The sequence below is a fragment of the Serinus canaria genome, assembly GCF_022539315.1.
Source record: "Serinus canaria isolate serCan28SL12 chromosome 7 unlocalized genomic scaffold, serCan2020 HiC_scaffold_29, whole genome shotgun sequence".
NCBI lineage: Eukaryota > Metazoa > Chordata > Aves > Passeriformes > Fringillidae > Serinus > Serinus canaria.
In genome coordinates, this window is record NW_026108147.1 from 1,023,511 (window position 1) to 1,046,019 (window position 22,509).

A 22,509-nucleotide genomic window follows, 5' to 3' on the forward strand; every position below is an offset into this window, starting at 1 on the left:
GACAAAAAAAAATAAAAGAAAAAAATTCCAGAGTTCCTTCACCACCTCCAGGGTTTCACACCTTCTCTTACCATGTGGTTTTCATTCCTGTGACTCCCTTTCACTTGCTTCTTTCTGACAGATTGTCTCCTGACAGCTAGTGACTGTCCTAAGGGTAGATCAGGCCAGTTGTACTCTGCTGCGAGAAAAGTGGTATGAAAGATCAGGAATAATAAATTTGGGACAATTTATTGCAAAAACATTGGCTATAAATGACATATATGCCTTTGAAATCTGAACTTTATACATTCTCATTTATGAAGCTCACTACAGATGCCTTGCTTTTGTGTGTACTGATTTCTCCAATACTTAGGAAATCCCATATTAAAATCCACTGGGAAATTGATAGGGCAATAAAATTATAATGAGGGTTTTAAAAGGTGCTTTTCTCTAAAACACTTTATTTATATAGGAATCAATTTAATTAGCTAAAAAGGTTAACTAAGGTTAGCTGCCTTGCCTGCTTTTTCTTAAGTAATACCTGGTATGTGCAAACCTTAACCATTCCTAAATATGTATTGTGAGTCTCAGAACAGCAGATGCTTGAGGGTTGTCTGTTTCCTGCTGAACAAATTACTCAGCACAGGTACTGGAGGCTTATCTTCAGCTCCCAGTTTAAGAAAGCACCCCTATCCAAGAAAACACCTGCCAGCATCTACTGCAGTCCTCTGGGAATCTGAAAGCCAAATATCCAGCTGGGTGCCTTCAAAATTATTTCCTCAGTTAGGCACCTTAATCCCAAAGGACTTTATGCAGAGAGCTGAGTATCTAAGGAGGCCTAAGGAATCTGAGGAGTCACATTTCTTCTCTGCTCTTTGGGACAGGGTGTCCTTGGTGATTCCCCCGTGCCAGAAGTCTCGCTATGCCACGTACTTCGACGTGGCTGTGCTGCGCTGCCTGCTGCAGCCCCACTGGTCCGAGGAGGGCACCCAGTGGTCACTGATGTACTACCTGCAGAGGCTGAGGCACATGCTGCAGGAGAAACCTGAGAAGCCCCCCGAGCCTGAGGTTCCCCCTCTGCCACGGCCTCGCAGCAGCTCCATGGTGGCTGCTGCACCCTCTCTGGTGAACACCCACAAAACCCAGGTGAGCGGTTGCTGCCGGTGAGGGAATACCTGCTGTCGTGGTGATGCTGTGGAGAGGCTGCTGAACAGGTAGTGATGGGCACAGCTTTGGAACTGGCTCACTTCCAGATCAGTCTTACCTGCAGGCTGAGTCTGAGTGCTTTTGGTGACCTCTGTGTCAGTCCAGTGTATTTTTGGCATACTTCTTTAAAATAGAATCCTGTTCCAGGGTTCCAGTTTAAGCAGAATAGCTGTGATGGAGGAAGTGAAATGGTCTTCCAGGCAGCAAAAATTTCAACTCATGCCCCTCTTTTTTACAACCTTGAGGACTGAAACCCATACAACACACAGAAGCAGCTGGGTTCTAGTTCATCCCAGCCGACTGTTAGACCTTTACTGCTATTCTTCCATAAGTGTCATCAAACAAGGCTCTCTGTTAGTTCAGAGCAGGAAATACCACCTCCCAAAGGCTGGGAATTTGTCCTTTCTGTTAACACAAGGGGTTGTGTGCTGAGCCTTCACAAGCTTTTCTGACCCAGGGTTATCCTTACAGCCTGGTTTTTCAGTCATTTCTACTCAAAGGTGGAAATGACTCAAAGGTGGTCAATAACTTCTCAAAAACGTTGGCATGCTGTGATTTGTCAGGAAAGATATAAAGTGGCAGGCAAGAACTGAATAAAGTAAAAGACATCTGCCTGCAAATCACATCAAGGAGCAGTAGATTTTTGTGGCAAATCAACATTGTGTGAATGTTTCTGTGCAATGAATTGGAGGTTTTTTTCTTCTACAGTGCTCCTATGACAGTTCTAGGAAGTAGCTCCTGTTTCAAAGCTGGTTATCCTCTATTTCTCCTTGTGCTTGTCTTCTTTTGGGAGCTGCAGGATCTTACAATAAAATGTAATGAGGAAGAAAAGTCACTAAGCACAGAGGCATTTTCCAAGGTTTCACTGACCAACTTGCGTAGACCAGCAGTTCCAGACCTCTCCACAGACCTGGGAATGAACATCTTCAAAAAGGTGAGGGAAAGAAAACTGCATTTTCATTTACCTATGATTCAGCACCTCAGTGGCTTCCTAAGTAGCTGCTGAAGGTCTGCTTGGACTATGTATTCATGAGGTCTGCTTGGAACATATATTCATGCCATATGTGAGATCATCATCCCTTTTCACTGGAGTTGGTTCTGTATGTTATTATATTGGTTTTTATATGCACACCCTGAACGTAAAACTGAAGCCTTTATTCAACCAATTGTCCTGATGGAACTGCATGAGAGGAGGCTGCTCAGACACTGCTGAATTTTAAGTGCCTGTGCTCACTGTAATTCCAGCTAATTCAGTGAGTCCTGCTGTTTTTACCTCGTCTTAGCTCTGGGTTTCCAACCATCCATTCCATGCTCAAGGTCAAAGAATGCCATAAAATTATCCGAGGGCATCCATCCCAGCCTTCAAATGCTTCAAATGCTCGCAGGATCCCAGCATGCAATTAGCTCCTACCATGGGAAATGGCCAAGATAAAGTGCTCAGACTGCAAAGTTATACTTGGGGAAATATATCTGTGTTATCCTTTTCCCCTCAAGTGACTGTTTTCCATACCTCAAAGCTTCCTAACTGCTCCTGTGTCTGCTGCTCCTGCTGCAGTTCAAGAGCCGCAAAGAGGACCGGGAGCGCGAGCGCAAGGGGTCGATTCCGTTCCACCACGCCGGCAAGAAGCGGCAGCGGCGGATGGGGGTGCCCTTCCTGCTCCACGAGGATCACCTGGATGTCTCCCCCACTCGCAGCACTTTCTCCTTCGGCAGCTTCTCTGGAATTGGAGAGGACAGGCGTGGCATGGAGAGGGGAGGGTGGCCAACCACCATCTTAGGTGAGGCACCGCTGCTCTGCCCCTGGCCCCGTGCCGCTCCTGTCGTGGGCGTTCGGAGAGCAGCAGGGGCTGTTTCTTCATCCAGTCCTTTTGTCACCCTGTGTCCTTGGCTCTGTTTGCATTGCACATCTGTTGGTAACTGCTCACAGCAGACCTTGAAGGACTTAGGCTTCACTTTTTCTCTGAAAACTTCTTTACTGGAATAATAGCTACTGTGGGTGCCTGTAGTGATCTCTGTTCCAATTGAATGCCATTTTTCCTGTGTGGTAGAATTGCATCTTCAAATAGATCCAAAGAATTTTAGCATTCCCTTCTTTAAAAAAAAATCTTTGGAGAGGCAGCAGTATCATTATGATGACAATTATTACAGTTATGGCAATTATTAGCAGCAGTGCCATTAGTATCATTAACAATGTCATTAGTATGCCAAAAAATTTCTATTCACAGTTTTCCTGGAGTGCATATTGGATAGAATATAAATAGGATATTTTCTCAGTGAGGCTTACACTGTCTTGATATTCCAGAGGTACAGGGTTTGAACCTAAAAATTTGTTACTTCAAATTCCTAAGTTCACTAAACAGTATTTTTTTTTTTGTATTCTTGAAGAATTTAGTTTGTCTTAGCACTTCTCTAAAATAGTATACTTATTTTTGGGGGAAAGAGAAGAAACTAAATTCCTATAGTGTGCCCCAAAGGGTGGAGTGCTGACCAGTCCTATTTTCTTGAAGGTGCTGGTGGTTAAGAATGCAGGTGTCAGCTAAATCAGTATGTGCTGAGGGCAAGAGCCTTGCAGAGAGTTTGGACCATTTTGTCTCTATGTCAATGAACTCACATGAGGGATCCCACCATAATGTTTGGTTTGCTTTCACAGCATGATGAAAAACCTAGATTTTTACAGACTCCAATCCTTTAATTTTTCACCTCAGCAGCTGTCTCCAACCACCTCTCATGCAGCTAAAAAAATCCCCATTTCTTGTTGTCTCTGTAGGGAAGTTTACCAGGAGGGGAAGCTCTGACACAGCGACGGAGATGGAGGGGCTGAGTGCCCGGCACTCGCACTCCCATCACACGCTGGTCTCTGAACTGCCAGACCCCTCCAACAGCCACGGAGACAACACAGTCAAAGAAGGTAAATTTAACACATCAGGACAGGTGTTTCACTGAAATATCAACCCCAAAAAGTAGAAGGAAGGGTTACTGTTTCTTCATGTGTGTGATTAATTGATTTTTCCTTTTTTGTTTCCATATCTTGAGAGGTTTTATTTACTATGAAGAAGAAGGTTTCAAACAGTTCATGTTTATCTGGAGCAGTTGTTAAAACAATTGGTGGCCATCAGCAGGGAGAAGGCATGTTTGAGGTTTTCTTGCCTTATCACAACAAAAATGTGAACAGAAACTTGGTATTGCTATCTTCTATTGTGTAGCCATAGAGATAGAAATTTATTTACAGGTTTTCCTCCCTGCAGTGCGGTCCCAGATCTCCACCATCACTGTGGCCACCTTCAACACCACCCTGGCCTCGTTCAACGTGGGCTACGCCGACTTCTTCAGCGAGCACATGAGGAAGCTTTGCAACCAGGTGCCCATCCCCGAGATGCCCCATGAGCCACTGGCATGTGCCAACCTCCCACGGAGCCTGACAGACTCCTGCATCAATTACAGCTGCTTGGAGGATACGGATCACATTGATGGAACCAACAGCTTTGTCCACAAGAATGGCATGCTGGATCTCTCGGTAATTGGCAAGGAGCGAGGAAAGCCAGGTCCCTCTTCTGTCAATATAGCTGTTCCATTGAGATCAGGGGTTTGATGGGCTTTTCCTCCACCTCTTTATATGGCTTCTCTCAGCAGTATATAAAGGTCAGTCAGATACATTTGTGCATATCCTAAAAGTCTCCTCTGAGAAACTGCAACTCCTGTTACTCCTTGCAAGGAGCGCATGTGCATGTGGAATGCACACCTCAGATCCTGAGTGGTATTACATAATGGCTGTGTTCCTGGGGCATGCACCAAATTCCCTACAAAATAGTGTAAGACTGAGTAGCACCTTTCTTCTAGCACCTTAAACCTCACTTTTTCTGCTTTCCCCTCAATGATTTGCCAGCTCTTGGTGCACTGAAGCAGTGTTCTCAGGCTCACAGATGTCATCTCGTGGTTTCCTTTTCAGCCTGACTGTGCCCAGCCTGTGGTTTGTTGTCTGACATCTAGGTTGTAGGCTTTTTGGTATTTAGGGTTGTGTATTATTTGTTCAGAGTTTGTACTGTGCCAGCTGTAATGAGTCTCTGGAATCTAGAATTTCTAAATATTGCTGGGAGAGGAAATAATTCTGGCTTTCAACATGATGTTTGAATCCCTCAGGTGGTGCTGAAGGCTGTCTACTTGGTTCTGAACCACGACATCAGTTCTCGGATTTGTGACGTGGCACTGAACATTGTGGAATGCTTACTGCAGCTGGGGGTGGTGCCCTGTGTGGAGAAAGTTCGCAGGAAGAGTGAGAACAAAGAAAACGAGGCCCCTGAAAAGAGACCAAGTGAAGGATCCTTCCAGCTTAAAGGGGCTGCTTGTGGTTCAGCCTGTGGGTTTGGGCCGCCTCCAATTAGTGGAGCTGGAGATGGAGAAGAAGAAGGAGGTGGTGGAGGAGGTGGTGGAGGTGATGGAGGTGGTGGAGGAGGAGGAGGAGGGCCCTATGAGAAGAATGACAAAAAACAAGAAAAGGTTTGTCTTGCTTCTCTCTTTATACAATTCCAAATGTACTTTAATGTCTGCTAAGATTGACTTTGTGTGTGTATGCAGCTGCCCTCCTGTTTTGCTCTGGTGCTCACCTGGGGTTCTGCTGAGGAAACATGATTAACAATTCAAGCACTGTAACTACTGCAGAGAAGCAGCTGCCAAAAATGGAGTTTGTGAGCCTGGCACAGACATTTTCAATATCTTGACAAAGTGTTTGCAACCCTCAATGACAATGGTTCTTTTCAGGTTTATTATTCATAGCTTGTAAAGGAAAAACGGAACCCAGTGTGTGAGCACAGTTTCTTTTTTATTTGATTACTAGAAGTCTTAAATTTTTCAGTATTGCTATGAGAATTGGACAAGAGATGCTATATTGCTGACCTCTGAAGCTGCAATTTATAGGAGCATAGTATCTAAGACATTTTAAAAAGATGGTTGGTTTTCTACTCAGCCAAGCCAACTCTGTTTTTCAGGATTAATTTTTTGAAGTAAGTTCTGAATGGTATGCATAGCAGCATGCAGGGACTTCACTTTTATAGCATAACTTTGTGATGGGAGCTGAAAAGGAGGGGGTTGGTTTCTAAACTTGAAAAATAATTGGAGTAAACACTTGAAGAATAACAACTCAGCAATGGAGTGTCTGAGATGAGAAATGGAAAGCAGTTTGTCAAAAATAAACTGCTGACAAAATGCCAGTGGTTGTGCCAGTGTTACCCACCATCCTTCCCTCTGTGACCCTCAGGATGAAGGCCCATCTATCAGCACCCATAGGCTGGCACTCACAATGCTGATTAAAATTGTGAAGTCCTTGGGCTGTGCCTATGGTTGTGGAGAAGGACACCGAGGGCTCTCTGGAGACCGCCTGAGACTCCAGGTATTTCGGGAGAATGTAAGAGAATTAAAGCTCATTAAAGTGTCCCCCCTGTACTGCTGAGATGGCTGCCTGCCCCCTCTGTAGCTTTCCCTGTATTGATAGTAAATGTGCTGCATTTTGCATTTTGCTAATGGTGATTATGACTGATTGCTGCTGGGCTGCTCCATCAGCTCCTGATGGTTGGAGTGCACTGTGTTTGCACTGTACTTGTTCTGTGGTTCTGCAAGGAGGTAAAAGACTCACTCCTGCCCTTTTGAAGGATATGGTGGGTCATCACTGTTGATTCCTAACATTTTTGGTTCTGCCCCAGTTAAGACATTGGAAAGTGCCCAGAATGCAGCCCAGACATCAGATTTAATCCAGAAGTTTGTCTCCTTGAGATCAGTCCAACTCCCTGTTAAATGGGAGCCTTTCAAAGGCCTTCTCAGTGCGTGCCTCCTCCTCACCTTGTGTGCTTGCAGAAGGGAGCATTTTTCATGACTATGAGAGTTTACTAATCCCATGGGATGTGTGTGAACCAGATTCTCCTCCATGGCTTTGGTTAGCTTGAGCTGTGCCAACAGAGCAATAATTAGGTTCTGGGCTCTGAGGTTCATTTCTCAGAGAGGATTGGCATCTCTGTGTCCTTGCAGTGTTCTTGTGTTAGCTGGATTTCCAGGTACTGCAGGAGTGAACACAATTGGACCAGATGGGGTGAGGGAGTCCCAGAGGTAGCAGTAGAAAGGCTCTGCACAGAGAGCCACAGGTACCATATTCATCACCATGTCAGTTAGATTTTTCCTTTGGAGCTGAGCCAGCAAAGAATTTAGACCTGTGCATAACATTAAGTATAAATGAATACATCTCTTGGAACCAAGGTTCCTATCAGGCCCATTGAATTGAGGGAAATATTTTCCTACGTGTGTAAGTCTGCTGCATTTTCTGTGTGTTTGTCTGGCCAAACTGCTTTGCATGCAGCGTTTGTGTTGACTGCGTGGACAATCATGTCTGAGTTTACTGGAAAGTTAAGCACCCTATTGTAGATAACAGGAAAGTTCATGTTTCCTGTAGAGATGATGTTTTAGATTCTTTTAACTCCAGGCTTCACGGGGTCCCAGTAGGATGGGTAGTTTTGTGATAAGAAGTTGACAATGAATAGCTTTTAAGTAAAAAGTTAGAGTCATATGATGTAAATTGGGTATAGGGGCATTCAGTATGTTGGGTCTGAGCTGGAGGGTGAAAATCAGATGCCTGAGGCTAAGAGCCTGTTCCACCAAGGCACCTTGACAGAGGTGGTGCATTCCCAGTTCATTTACATCCAGTGAGATTTCACTTTGGGGGTGGGCACAGGAAGAGAGGACATGAGAAACAGCTGGTAGTGGCTTTGTCACCACCTCGAACAGTGGCACCCATACTGGTGCACTGTCCTTGGTGCTGAATATCTTGGTGCCTCCAGAGGTGAACCAGTCCTGTTATGGGACCATTCAGAGACAGCTAAGTGCAAAATGACCTTGCTCTTGCTAGCAAAACTTGAGCATGTACTTTGATGTGATATGATTTGATGGGCACTGTTGCAGGCCCAGAACTGCCTCACCAAGCTGTACAAACTGGACAAGATGCAATTCCGGCAGACCGTGAGAGATTACGTGAACAAGGATTCTCTCAATAACGTGGTGGATTTCCTGCATGCTTTACTGGGGTTCTGCATGGAGCCAGTCACTGACAGTAAGTACTCCTGGCATCAGTCACACGTGTGTCTTAGACTGTGCCATCAGAAAGAAGCCACATTCTTGTCCTTCACGAACCACAAAATGTGATTTGCTGTTCTCAGAATATGTAAACTGAATCCTTAGGTCCAAGGAAGTTGGACCTCTTTGGATCTGACCACCCAGTGACCTTGCCTTGAGATCTTGTAGCACACAGTGCACCTGAAATTGAAGGGCTCCCTTTGATCCATCCTACCTCTTGTTCATGGCTCTTCCCAGAAGAGATTTTCATTGTTTAATGAAATCATTATTTCACTGTGCCCATGCCTGGGAAGTTTTCTGCTTCATGACCTGACAAGGCACCAGGTGGAATAGCCAGTTTAATACACAGGTTATTCTGAATGGAGGTTTAATTGAGCTTTAAAACCCTCAGAGCTTAGAAGGCAGCACAGTAAGCAGCAAGAACTGCTGGAATGAATGAGAATATGGACACACAGATGCATATGCCTGCAGTTACAAATGCATGTGCATGTGTGTTCATAGGGGGTTTGGGGATTTTTTTAAGTTAGGAAAATTATGTTCTGTATTACAGCAATCAAACATTCATGCTTGGTCACTGCAGGAAACAACATTTAAGAGTGGCTGTTTACAGAGTAGGAATAGCTCCTCTGAAACACTCAGGAGTCTGACTAATTTATTAGCCTGTCTTTGATGCCAGGAATTTCAGGGAAAGCATCAAAGAACATTTTTATAGCCAGCTTTCATGAGGAAGATTCCCATATGACACTTCCTAAGTATTCATCAATTATTGACTGGCTTATTCTTTGAAACATGACAGCTCATGCAGCTCTTGAGAGTCTCTTCTCTCATCTCAGGAAACTGGGATGTTTTTTGTAATTCATGTAAATGTGTAATTCTTTTTTGAGTCTTTCTGAAATCTTGGTGTGAAATCTTGTGAAATCTTGGTCTTCCTGAAATCTTGTGCACCTTCCAAGAAATGCACTCCTATAGTTCAGAAGATTTTTGTTTCATGGGTGTTGTCACTTTGCTGCTAATCAAACACCCCTTATCCCTTAGAGTGGTAACTGGAAAAACTGGAGTTATTCCAATTTGAAGTCTTATTCTGCACTTCTCTAAATGAGAGTTGCCGATGGAACAAAGCTGGAATTGTCCTGATTTTTTCAATCAAACAGCTATTTCTGGGAAATACTTCCCTATTTATCTTTCATTTTACCCTTTGTTTCTGCTATATTTTTTGTGGGGTGGGACTGAGAGAATTGAGCATAGGAAATTAGGTGGGAACTTGTCTCATATATCATAATCATAATCCTTTTACATGTGTCTTTAAGCCCTCTCTTTTAAACTGTTCCCAACAAGATGGCTTGCTTACATTTGAATTTTACAGATAAGGCTGGATTTGGGAATAACTTCACCACAGTGGACAACAAGTCTACAGCCCAGAGTGTGGAAGGAATTATTGTGAGTGCCATGTTCAAGTCATTGATCACTCGCTGTGCATCCACTACACACGAGCTCCACAGCCCAGAAAACCTGGTAAGCCCTTGGTACCAAGTTAACAAAGTGATTCTCTCCCTGTGCTGGGCACTAGTGAAGCTGCATCTCAGAATCTGGGGACACTGCAGACTGAATTTGTTTGTATTTTTTTTTTTTTTTCATGCTGTCTTGCTGCCCAGGGCTTGTACTGTGATATCCGACAGCTGGTGCAGTTTATCAAGGAGGCTCATGGGAATGTCTTTAGGAGAGTGGCACTCAGTGCCCTCTTGGACAGTGCTGAAAAGTTAATACCAGGAAAAAAGACAGAGGAAGCAGAGCAAGAGCCAAAACCTTCTGGGAGCAAAAGGTGGGTGTCAGGAGGGAGAAGGTAAATGACTGACTTGCATATGACTCTGTGGCTATCTGTGCCAAACAAAAATATAGGAAGTCCCAAGGGATTGTTTTATATTTATAGCATGTCAGTTCTTGATGTACAGACTTTTGCTGTGTTAGCAGCCTCCTTTAAAATTTAATGATCTGAGACTGCAACAAATTTGCAGAGAAAATCATTGACACTCTCATATAAGAGGCATGAGAGAACAGGAAACACTGGATTAAGAAGAGGTTAAGAGAATTAAGAAGCATAGTGTCACTCCCAAAGCACTCAGTACTTTTTAATATGCATCACATCCTTTGGGATGTGTACCTGGTTTTCTGACAGGCAAACCCTGGCATGAAAACAAGTCCCAGAAGAAATCTAATACTGACATGCTTCTTTATCAGAAAGAAATTTCCTCTGGTGCTTTGAGGAATTTGTCTTATTAAAATGTGGGGAAGAAGGATTAAGAGTTGAAAAAGTCCTGAAAACCTTGGCTTTGCTGCTCAGAGCTGATGCCTTTTTTTGGGCATAAAATGTGAGTTGCTGAGGAGAGGGTACCTCCCTAAAGCCACTTTGCAGGATTCCACGTGCGGTTCTATGTGATGGCCATGAGATGGGCCGTGCATTTCCTTTGGCTGATGATTTCTCCTGTCTGTGCAGGTCTGAGGCAGGAAGTGTCATCATTGACAAGGGGCAGGCTTCAGCTGCCCCCGATGAGTGCCGGAGTTACGTCTCCAGCCGCCCAATGCAGACTCCAGAGCAGTAAGTAAAGATTGAGTTGTTCAGTGTGTTTGTGCCAGCAGCTTCCTCCTGGGGTTGGTGCAAAGGGGCAGGACAGCAAACTGTTGAGTGTCTCCACAGGAGCTGGTGTATTTGGAATTCAAACTGAAACAACCTCAAGCAAGAGAGAGGTTAGGAGGGTACTGTAGAAAGGAGGTCTCGTTTCCCTGAGCATTCAAACCTCACTGAAATGCAGTTCATGCTTTGCATCCTTCTGTTCCAGTGATGAGCAAATCCAAGGGGCCAACCTGGGGCGCAAGGACTTCTGGAGGAAGATGTTTAAGTCACAGAGTGCAGCGAGTGACACCAGCAGTCAATCTGAGCAGGACACGTCCGAGTGCACCACGGCTCACTCTGGAACCACCACGGACAGGCGCTCCCGCTCTCGCTCCCGACGGATCTCCCTCCGGAAGAAACTCAAACTTCCCATAGGTAAATGTATGTCTCTTTCTATTCTATATACACATTGCATGTGCAGAGAGACACAGCTAGACACAGCTGTCCTAAGAAATCCTGCAGCACAGCTCCTTATTGTCTGTATGCTCTCCCAAAAGAAGCTGTGATTTGCTGCTCGCTCCATTTTGCAGATGTGGAGCTGAGGCAAAGCAATTTGCCAAAAATAGCAGGGGATATTTTTGTCAAAAAAGATGAGTGAAACTTTCCCCCCACAAAGTAGCAGGCTAATTCTGTAATCTCACAGGCACTGTTCTTGTCTGTGGGAGAGAAATATTCCAAATTCACATTTGTTTGACAGAATATATCCATTACAATTCCCAGGACCTGGCCTTGCATGGCAGTTAATACATGTCCTTAGTGTGGCCACTGTGGAGAAATAGATTATTCTAGGAAGAATTCCATTTGTACTGAGTGGCTCATTCTGTGACAGGGAACTGGCTGAAGCGCTCCTCCCTCTCTGGCCTGGCTGATGGAGTGGAAGATCTCCTGGATATCAGCTCTGTTGACCGTCTCTCCTTCATCAGGCAGAGCTCCAAGGTAAATGTGTCAGGTTGGATTACAGAGAGCTTAAAAAGGCAGGATCTGGCTGGTTTTAGCTGCACATGGGAACATTTTTATACAATATGGACTTTGCAGCTAACAAGACTGTCAGAGAAGTCTCCAGAGTAGAGCCATGGGAATTTGATGCTGTACCTCAAGGTTAAGACTAGGTTGAACTTACCTAGTCTGCTGTGCTGCGCTGAGAGGAAAATGCAGGCTCTGTCAACACACTTAAGCTTTAATTTTTGGTCACACTTCTCCTTCCTTCTTTGTCCTTCCACAGCCTCTCAAGAAAGACCAATCCTTAAAGCAGAAAGCTTAAAAGATGAAGTGTGTAAATCTGTGCCCAGACCCAGCTGTGTTACCCTGGTGACCCTCACAGCCCCTCTGCAGATGTTTGTGTCCAACCAGTCAGTGTCTAACCAAGTTCCCCAGGCTGACCAGCCCCTCTTGCCCTGCACAGGTGAAGTTTACCAGCGCAGTGAAGCTGTCAGAAGGAGGAGGGCCAGGAGGAGGCCTGGACAACGGGCGAGACGAAGAGGAGAATTTCTTCAAGCGTCTTGGTAAATGGCGCACCTGCCGAAGACACCCATCCAAGCTCCATCACACAGAAGAAAAAGATGGTTAGAAATCAGGGTTCTCGTCTCCTTTTTGCTTTCTTTTTTATCATTTTTTAAACTATATTTCTTTCTGTATTTTACCCCTTTCCCTTTTTTCCTGCTTTCTCCATGGTTTTTGTCTCCATCGTAGCCTTCTCCAATTTTTTAGTCTTTGTAACTGTTTTCTTTCCCTTCCTTCTTGCTTTTGTTTTGATTTAGAAAAAAAGCTGTGGTAAATTTTTTTTTCTTAAAAAAAAAATCAGATTATCCAAATAAATTATGCAATACAACATTTGGGCTTTTAAAATCAAATCAAATTTGGTCAAAGCACTTGAAAAATTAAGACTTGCTTCAAAGCACTTATTCAGTTCAAAATTAGGTGTGTAAATCTTCTGTTGTCCAATATGACAATTCCATCCGTTTTTTTGTTTAGTTTTGTTTTTTCAATTTGTAACTATTTGACAGTTTTAGCAAATATCAGCACAGAAATGGAAAACCCTACACAAACCTTGTTGTAATTATCTCTTTTCTTCTGTGTTTGCATGTCTAGTCTCTGCATACCATTCGTTAGGGATGCTGTCCCTTTTCCTTAGCACACAACATAAGAATAAAAACACTCCTTTTCTGTTCCACAGAAGTGTATTTAATTGTTATGTATTTTCAAAGTCAGCAATGTCTGAAAAGTGCTTTTATGAATAATGCAAGGTGATGGTATAATCTGTTTTAAGATATCGTGCAGTCATTGACATGCTCATGTTGTCAGCCAAAGCACATCCTTCTTGTCAGGGGGATAACCTTGTATCTTGAAGTTCTATTACTTTTTTCTAAGGCAACACAACTGGATTCCCAAAAACACACAAAAAGGAGTCAATTTTATTTTTTTAGCATGATTTCTGGAGTTTTATAATATGCTACATTTTCTGGCATTATGTTTGGTTTTCTTCTGACATACTTCAACATTGCATTGTGTGGATTTTTCCATCACCTGTCCCAGGCCTGCAGTGTAATGCATTTAAGGCATTTTTAAGGCAAGTGATAATTGCAAAATATAAGCATATCTTGTCACTGTAAACTGGTCATTATCTGCCACTGGATGATGGTGGTGCCTTTCAGTGAGCTCCTAGATGAAAAGTATTGTGAGAATGCATCAGTTCAGCACCTTGTTCTGGTCTGGTAGCATTCCCCAGCAATGGAAGCAATTCCTTTCTTCATCCACTCTTTTGTGCTGAAGTGGGTGTGAAATACTTCCACTGTATTTTAAAACTGGTTAGAAATGGCTGAGGGGCAGTGAGAACTTCACAGACTGCCAAGGCTGTGTCTGCAGTGTGCCTGTGAGATGGCCTTCATATTTTGCTGTAGGAAATTAATTTTTTTAATCTTGCTAATACAAGAGTAATGAAAGTTTATGAGGCAAAGTGTGACAGTTAAGGAAGCTGTATCACTGTACCTCCAAGGGTCTCTGATACTCGATGATTGCCACATAGCTTTAGCAAAAATAGTTATATCTTCCTTCTGTGTGCCACTGTGCTTGCATGTGCACAGTGAAATCAGTGTGAGGTCTGTTCATGGTGGGACAGTTCATAACCCAGTAGATTTCTGCAGCAGCAGTGCACCAAGCCTTCAAACTTCCAGTGCTTCCCTGTCTTCCCTACAGATCAATTTTTCTGTGCTTAACGAGGAGAGAATAAAAGCCTTTTAATGGCAGATGGGTGGGCTGGTAAATCCCTCAAGATCTGATCATAAGCATTATACTGGAACCTCTCTCTGCCTTCTCATTTTTGTCATTCGTGGTGTTATGCTATTACTTTGCTCTTGTTTTTTCCATGTGGTGTTTCCTCCTGTGTTTTTGGGTTTTTTAATAGTAGACCAAATTTAAGAGGTAACGGATAAAGGAGAAATAAATCACATTAAAAATTATAAAAAGTAGAACAATTTGTGACATCCTTTATGAACTGTAACCTTCATCATGATTTATCAAGCAGGCCACTGGAAATTCTGTGTTATAGATGTATGTAAGCATACATATGTGTGTGTATCTGTATGTGTGCATATGTATACATATACCTACACATATATATTTACACATTCATGTTTAAAAATATTTATTTTTAAAGTAAATAAATATTTACTTTACCTATTCCTCTTTTTACCTATACTGAGAGCACATAGACATGTACAGAGTTGCAGTGCTTTTATGTGAGACCCATAAAGTTCCTTTGGGCACTTGCTGAAGATGCTGTGAGTGACCACAGAACTTGTCAGGCTGTTCAGGGCTCAGCAGCTCCAGCTTGCTCTGAAGGATGAGCTCATGGTCACAGAGGGAGCAGCTGTGAAGCAGGAGCTTGTGTGTGCCAGGAAATGGTCTCTGCTCTTTGGGCAAGGTCTCATGCAGGCCTGAGTCACATGAGTTAGGTCAGAGAGGGTGCCCTGGTCACAGCAAGGCTGCTCCAGGGTGAGCATGGCAAGAGACAGCCCCCAGCTGCCTCTGAAGAATGGTCTTGTAAAGCTTCAACAAAATGCAAGAGATGCCCTGAGCTCAGAGGGACAAAAGCTCTGCCAGCTCTTTATCCTGTGGGTTAGGGACATGCCTGAGGCAAATTTCTGTTCCTCACCTCATACAGGCACAGGCTTAACAGGGCCCTGAACAGGGAACATTTGTTTGTACCTCAAATGAGTTAGAGTTGTGACAGTTATGGCAGGAAGGCTCAGATAAGATATAAAAGCTAGAATGAACCAGGAGGACTTGGAAGGATGTTTGTAACTGCCTGCATGTGTAAGCGTTCCACTTGTTCTTTCCACTTTGTCTGGTCCATTGCAGTGGAATATTTTCCCAACATAGGAACTTTTTGTTTGCTGGTAACTAGGTACAGCCTCACTGGAGAAAAAAATAGGCAAGGAATTTGTAGAGAGGTCTCTTGAAATTTGATATACCTCTGTCTTCAAGGGAAAAGTGAAGATCTACATTGTCATTTTCTGTTGTGACTTTTTTTGTGGCTCATAAATGCTTTCCAAGGAATTCTAGGACTTTGAGTTTCAGCCACTCTTCTTTCCTGAAATAGACAAAAAGTCCTGCAGAACTGATGTTTTTACTCTTGTCTTTCAAATAATCTATGTTTAAACCCAATTTTGAATTCTCCACTCTGTGTTCTCTTCTTCAGTGCTTTATCCTTCAGTGTTCTGTAATCTTTGTACTTTCAGATGTAAACAGGGAGAGTATTGTGGGCAAAGACAAAAAGTCCAGAAACTGACTATCCTTTTTTTGACCAAACACTTTGGCCTTGAAACAGCTTTCCTTTTTTCTAATCTCTGTCTTTCTGCCATTCTCTCAGCTCTGTCATTACCAACTGCATAATAACAACTTCTGCACTAGAAGTGCTAATTTGGATTAGTTGATTTAGGATGTGAACTCTATGTATGGAGTTTAAAATTGTCCCCAAGGTGAGATGCCATCCTAATTTTCCAACTGAACTCTTTTCCATCCCAAAGCATACAAGACCCTTCAAGGGAGAGAGGCTGGAATGATGATATCTGGGAGTTGAGGCCAGTCTCACTTTCCTCTTCACTCCTATGGTAATTGCAGAGGTTTACCTGAAAAAAGTGCTTGATTTCCACACAGACTACACATTCACTACTGATTTTTCTGTCCTAGTAGATGATATATTACTAAATTGATCCATGAGGAATAAGGGTTATGCATGCTGTACTTTTAATGGTAATAGAGAAGTAAAGTAGGAGATTATTAAGGCAAAAAAAGACTGTGAGCAAGATGATCTGTGTTAAAGAGGTGGGGAGGCAGGACAGCATCCTAGTTCACCTGTGCTGGAATAGGTCCTGGGCAGATATCAGTATGACCAATGCCAGAATCTGACTAGTTGTATGTCTGCTTCATGGAAGTCACAAATATTGTCGAAATGAGCCCGTTATCTTCAAGATAACACAAGGAGAGAAAGGGATTTACACCAAGACTGTACCCATGGAGATTTTTGTTCCCCATTTTTTACTGGTGAGAGACCGTGTTCCCTTCTCTCTACCCCTCCCTGCATCCCCTCTGTACTCTCTACCTCTTTAGGTTGCCATAGCTTTGATGATCACTTGACCTCCAAACAAGAAGGAGGAAAATCCAAGAACGTTGTGAACCTGGGAGCGATCCGCCAAGGCATGAAGCGCTTCCAGTTTCTGCTGAACTGCTGCGAGCCAGGCACCATCCCTGATGCCTCCATCCTGGCAGCAGCCCTAGACCTTGTAAGTCATTATTGCTCTGTTCTTTCCTGCTGACAGCATGTGCAAATGTGGTGGTCCTCTGTCATTCACTAATGCTCTTCATGCCCCACAGACAGAGTGTAAAGCATCACAGCAATTCCAGCTGCTGCTGGTGGTATTAGCTGGAGCTTTAGCATCTGTGAGTGAACAAATCTGCAGACAAAATAGATCTTTTTTTATTCCATGGCTCCCCATAACTGCATTATTGCCAGTGCAAAGCTTGTGTTGTTGTCTTCGTACTTCTCTCACAGACACTCTGTTTCTGCTCCTAGTGTCACTCTGCAGAATAAGGATTGAAGATTGGATAACTACTTGGAGAGGTGCAGGAATTCCACTCTTGAGATCTGACAGAGTTATAAGTACATTAGGCAACACTGAACTATTAGTCACCAGAGCCAGTCAGTGGGAAAAAATTATATCAGAGAGTGTGTGCTTTTAAATGTGGATATTGCTGGTTTGCCAGTGCAAATCAAAGTGGCACCATTCAATCCCTTCTTCCTGATATTCTGTATCTCCTTCCTTCTTATCCTTGCAGTTGTGTGTTTTCACAATCCCTCCCATTTCTAAAGCTGTGGCTTTCACCCTGTGATTCATGAGCCAGTGGGGCTCTGTGAGGTGTTTATGTGACAAATACAGCTGTGAAAAACCAGCCAAATATTAGCAATTTCTCTGCATGCTGCTTTTTACTCCCTTCCCTAAGTGTTTGGCTGTGTGCAAGCTGGAAATAGATTAAAAGATTAAAATCCACATGCTGTCCCTTTTCTCCCCAAGCCCCACCTCTCCCCTGTGTGACTGCTGTGCCATTTGTGTTCAAATTCAGTTTTTTTGCTCGCTGCTGGGGGTCTCAGGCTCATGGACTCTGCCTTCCCACTAGTGCTGTGCCCTGACCTTTGCTGCATTGCCTGCTCCATGGCTGGAGGGATGTTATGCTCTGTGCACCTCTCCTCTGTATCTTCACCTTGACCTTGCACCCTCGGTGTGCAGATCCAAGCACGTGTGCTTAGTGTTGGTCTGGAGTTGCTGTTGTTGTCAGTTCCCGTTTAGCTCTGCTCTTTGGAGTGCTCCTCACCCATCTTCCAACAGACACAGGTTGCATTCACTGTTCCCCACACCCCTGCCAGAGTTGTCCCTCTGGGTGGAAGCTTTCCAGGGAGTGGCTTTCCTGGTGGCTCTTACCTGTCAGGGTGGTAGTGAGCTCAGAAGGTGGCTTGCAGCCTGCTGAGTGTGTGACACCCAACTTCAGGCTTCAAGGCTTCCAGGGTGCCACCCTGTTCCAAATTCTAAACTAACACAGCAAGGTGAGAGGTGCATGGGCAGGAAAGAGCTCATTCCTAGCAGGTTTGTCCCCAGGAGCCTTCTGAAGATGCACTAGTCTGTGTTCTGATAAATCAGAGGGTGAAATGGGGTTTGGCAATTATGTCCCTATTGCCTGTAAATATCTCAATTTTTAAATTTCCCAAGAGCCTAAGCACAGACCAGATTACTCTGTGCCCATGCATGAAGTCAGCTGGAAACTGCCAGTCAGAGTGAGCTGTTTGAAGATATCTGACCTCCAGAGCTGACTTTTACAAACTTAAATGTAATCCTTCCACTGAGTGATGCAGAAAATATTGGTATCAGAATTTCTAAAAGGTCTTTAGCTAAAGATGAAGGAAGCCTTGCCATAATTATAGCCTTGGGAGAATCCAAGTACCTGTTCAGTTGGAATTTTGTCTAGAAAGTATGGGAGATGTATAGAAGTTAGGCAGTCACACACCCAGCAGGCTGCAAGCCACCTGTCCCTGTTTCCATGGCAGAAATATTTCCCTGTGGAAGTGCTCATGCTTGGGAAGGAAGTCAGAGATTGCTGCAAGCAGGTCCCAGAGTAAAAGACTGGGAACAAAACCAAGGAACTGTATCATGGATTGTACTTGACCATTTTGTAGATATAACCAGAGAGGTCTGAACTAATTGAAACAGGCAATTCTCCAAGACACTGATTAATAATTTACTTGCAGCCTGTCTTCTTGTACCTACTAAGACAACTTTCATGTCAGACTCACTTTTGCTTAGACAAAGCAGAGCTACCCAGTCAGCACCTTCTGAGAGTACTCAAATTGACCCTGGCATCTGTTAAAATATTTGGATTGGTATTACATGCCTTTTTTTTTTCTGTCTTGAAGAGAACACAGCCAAAATGAATTTTTACTCAAAGCGTCATGTGAACTTTAAGAAGGGACTCAAGGAAAATTGATTAGTGTCATAAAAGTCATTGTTCTTAACAACAAAACTGCACACAAGTACTCTGTAGTGATAAAACTGCAGAATCAGGTTTACATGACCAACAATGTGATGCTGTGAAATTCCAAATCCACTCTGAATTTGGTTCCTTCCACCCAGGACATTTGTTCTTTAGAACAAATCAGGTTATCTGTTGAAAAAATTCACTGGGATGACTTGAACTGTTAACAAACTGGTGAATTAATGTAAATTTATTCAGTACAAGAACAGTTTTCAAGGTGCAAAACAAAAGAGTAGGTCCAATGTTAAAAGTGGGCTTGTGAACAGTTGCACAGACAGGGACAGACTTGTGAGGGTATTGCTGCTGTGTCAGGTTTGGACAGTGACCACAGTAACTTGTGTTCTTTTCAGCTGCTCATCACCTGCCTGGTTAATTTCTCTCCATTTGTGATGTGTTTCTCTGTTGTGTGAATCCATCTCTGTTCATTCTGTCACATCTTCATCTTTCTCTTGCTGCTGCTGCTTCAGGTTTCTCAGAGCCTCAGGTAAGCAATCCCAGGGAGCTTGTGCCCTAGCATGTTCCTTCATACTGGAGGTCTTTGCAGTGATTTTTAAATAATACAGTGATTTTTAATGAATCCTGCTCCTCCCTCTGCCCCCCATCCTACATATCCTCCTTTAATTGTGGTAGCGGTGTGCTTTCATCATGCTTACAACACTTTTCTTTACAGGATTCCAGTATGCTCAGGAATTTTGACTTCATTGCTAGTGAACTAAACCAATAGTAGGCTAAGGCTGGGGCTCTATCTCTTCAAGGTTTTACTTTGTGACAATAAAAGAATAAAATCCTCAATTATTGTGCTCCATATTGCATGTGATCAACAAGTATTTAGTAATGTTTTTCCAGTGCTAAATACTCGTTTGTTTCTGGTTAGTGAGTGTCTGCCTTCGGCTTTCTGCCTTCTTCATCAGGACATCATGGCAGCTTAAACCTTTCTCTTCAAGAGAATTGCTTTTTTTCCCCCTAGTGTTTGTAAAAATGTGAGCAAAAGCTGCAAATGGATGTTGTGTCAGTAATTTTTTAAATCAAACTTAAGGAGCATTGGTCCAAAGTTTCTTGTTTTCAAGAACAACTTGACTTGTTTGTGCAGTAACAGTTCTGGATGCACACTTCAGCTTTTGCAGCTAGGTGCTTTCTGAAGGAGAGCATTACAGAGGGGTATAATCTTCTTTCTAAGTTTATATTGTGTATCTTTCTGCCCCTCTAGTGGACTGAGCAAGACTGCTCAGTGTTTATGAGCTTGCTTTTAGTAGCTCAAGAGGTGAGATGATGCAGAGAGACTCTGCTGTCAGCTTTTTATTGCTCATATTGAGCGACTCCTTGGCAAGCTTGCAACACAATTTTTAAAGCCCAGAATACTCTAATGTTCAGAGAGCTTCTCCAATGTGTGTTTTGCTTTTAAGGTGACTTTTTTGCAAACGTTTCAGGAGGCTCCTGTGGTGGCACGAGCAGCCCTGTTCCTGGAGTGCGCGCGCTTTGTGCACCGCTGCAACCGCGGCAACTGGCCCGAGTGGATGAAGGGCCACCACGTCAACATCACAAAGAAAGGGCTGTCCCGGGGCCGGTCCCCTATTGTGGGCAACAAAAGGAACCAGAAGCTGCAGTGGAATGCAGCCAAGCTCTTCTACCAGTGGGGAGATGTAAGTGTTTGCTTCTCTTCTGCTTGCATTAAATAAATACGGCGATTACCAAGGTGATTGGATCCCATCCAGGATTTCAGTCCTTGTAGGATGGGGATTCAGAAGCCTTCCTTCCAACCTGCACTTCACAGCCTGCCAGGATCCCCCCTTCTCCTCAGGGAAGTGACTTTGCTAGGACATGTTCTCCCCAAGGATCTGTTTGGCCCATTCTCCTTTTTCCAGCACTTGTCATATGTGAATGGCTAAGGAAGAGGGAAAATGTGGGCTGTGATTCTACTTTCTATTTTTCTTCCTTCCAAATATATTTAGCTTAGGGCTCCTTGAACTTGGTGTGGTGCTGTATACTTAGTAATGAGTTTCTCTTTGCTGTACTTAATTCAGTTTCTCTCTGCACCCATACAGACTGTTAGCACTTACAATTCTTTGGCAAGGAATTCTACACAGCTACAATGAGTCATGTAAAGAATTGTCTCTTTTTGTTTGGCACTTGAATCCTTCAAGTTTTATTTGATTGTGATGTCTTACCATGCAGGAAGGAGGCAATTGCCTTATCAGGCCCTATGAAAGTCACTTGCAATTTCCTTGTAAAGCCCCCCAGGATAAAATTTCACATGCTTATCTGTGCTCATGTACCTGCAGCAAAGAAAATCAAGACAGTTCTTGAGAGCTCTCAGGTGTCCTAGCAGGAAAGCAATCTCCTTGCAAAGACACCTTTACCTGGTGACACCCCCACGAGGGCTGTTGACATGCTGATAGTGATGCTGGCAAGCAGCCAGGATAAACAATCAGTTTAATCAATGACTTTTAAACAATCAGTTGCTGGAGAATGTAGGATGAAAATCTGACTGACTCTGCTCTTTCAATGCCTCCTCTGCACACCATGATCCCTGCTCCTATAAACATACTTTCGGCTCATTTTTGGGAATTGCATCAGGGTGTTTCTCCTTTGAAGATGGAAGCAGGCTTTCCCATGGGCATTTAACTGTCTTGGGGAGGATATAAGGACTGACTGCTTTCCTCATTCACAGCATGTTTTCTTAAGCAGAAGACCTACATTCTCAGTGGGAAGACTTAGCAAAAATCTGGAATAAATATATCAAAGGAACAAAGAAAAGTGGAAGAAATTAATACTTCACAATGACCAAATCTCCTTCTGGCTGTTATGTGCTGTTGTGTTTGGAGGGGTTTATTGTTTAACTAAATTTACTGAAAGTTTCCATCCTGAAATTTTGACATCCCTGACACTTTACAAATTTTTGTTGGCAAAAAGGGGGAAATAAGTTACAGTCTTGACAGCAATTAGCTTTCTGTCTTTCCTTCCTCCCCTTTGGACAGTAAAAATGAAGCCAGGGCGTTGTGGTTGGGCTGAAATTCTCCCCTGCAGTGCTTCTGTGTCCCTCTGCAGGCCATTGGTGTCCGCCTCAATGAGCTGTGCCACGCTGAGAGCGAGAGCCCTGCCAACCTGCTTGGCCTCATTTATGATGAGGAGACCAAGAGGCGCCTGAGGAAGGAGGATGAGGAAGAAGACTTTTTAGATGACAGTAAGGAGACTCCCTTTACTACAAGAACCCCTGCTTGTAAGAACCTCTGCTTTAGGAGCACTTCTTTTTTTTTTTTTTTTTTTCTCTTTTCATTTTCTTGCCACCCAGCTGTATTTCCCAGTCCCTCACTTTCACCCCAGCTTCCTCCCCTGTTCTTTTTGTGCCTGGGTGTAGAACATGGCAGATGTGTGACAGTACTGAAAGGCTTGGGTGGGAAAGGGAAGGGAAACCAGGCAGTGAGCTGCAATTCCTGCACACAGAAACTGCAGTTGTAAGCAGGGTCTTA

General features: G+C 43.6%; 1 protein-coding gene across 1 annotated transcript in view; it reads left to right on the forward strand.

Moving 5' to 3' along the window:
• UNC80 (unc-80 homolog, NALCN channel complex subunit) overlaps positions 1 to 22,509 on the forward strand; it is a 91,211-nt gene that overhangs the window by 14,535 nt on the left and 54,167 nt on the right. The window contains exons 8-24 of the mRNA XM_050987536.1: positions 864 to 1,125; positions 1,985 to 2,119; positions 2,741 to 2,963; positions 3,953 to 4,093; positions 4,431 to 4,699; positions 5,323 to 5,679; positions 6,437 to 6,583; positions 8,125 to 8,272; positions 9,659 to 9,807; positions 9,948 to 10,114; positions 10,787 to 10,888; positions 11,130 to 11,338; positions 11,793 to 11,899; positions 12,366 to 12,465; positions 16,571 to 16,743; positions 20,470 to 20,682; positions 22,088 to 22,223. Coding sequence (XP_050843493.1) covers positions 864 to 1,125; positions 1,985 to 2,119; positions 2,741 to 2,963; positions 3,953 to 4,093; positions 4,431 to 4,699; positions 5,323 to 5,679; positions 6,437 to 6,583; positions 8,125 to 8,272; positions 9,659 to 9,807; positions 9,948 to 10,114; positions 10,787 to 10,888; positions 11,130 to 11,338; positions 11,793 to 11,899; positions 12,366 to 12,465; positions 16,571 to 16,743; positions 20,470 to 20,682; positions 22,088 to 22,223 — 3,038 coding nt within the window. The remainder of the gene's footprint in view (positions 1 to 863; positions 1,126 to 1,984; positions 2,120 to 2,740; positions 2,964 to 3,952; positions 4,094 to 4,430; positions 4,700 to 5,322; positions 5,680 to 6,436; positions 6,584 to 8,124; positions 8,273 to 9,658; positions 9,808 to 9,947; positions 10,115 to 10,786; positions 10,889 to 11,129; positions 11,339 to 11,792; positions 11,900 to 12,365; positions 12,466 to 16,570; positions 16,744 to 20,469; positions 20,683 to 22,087; positions 22,224 to 22,509) is intronic.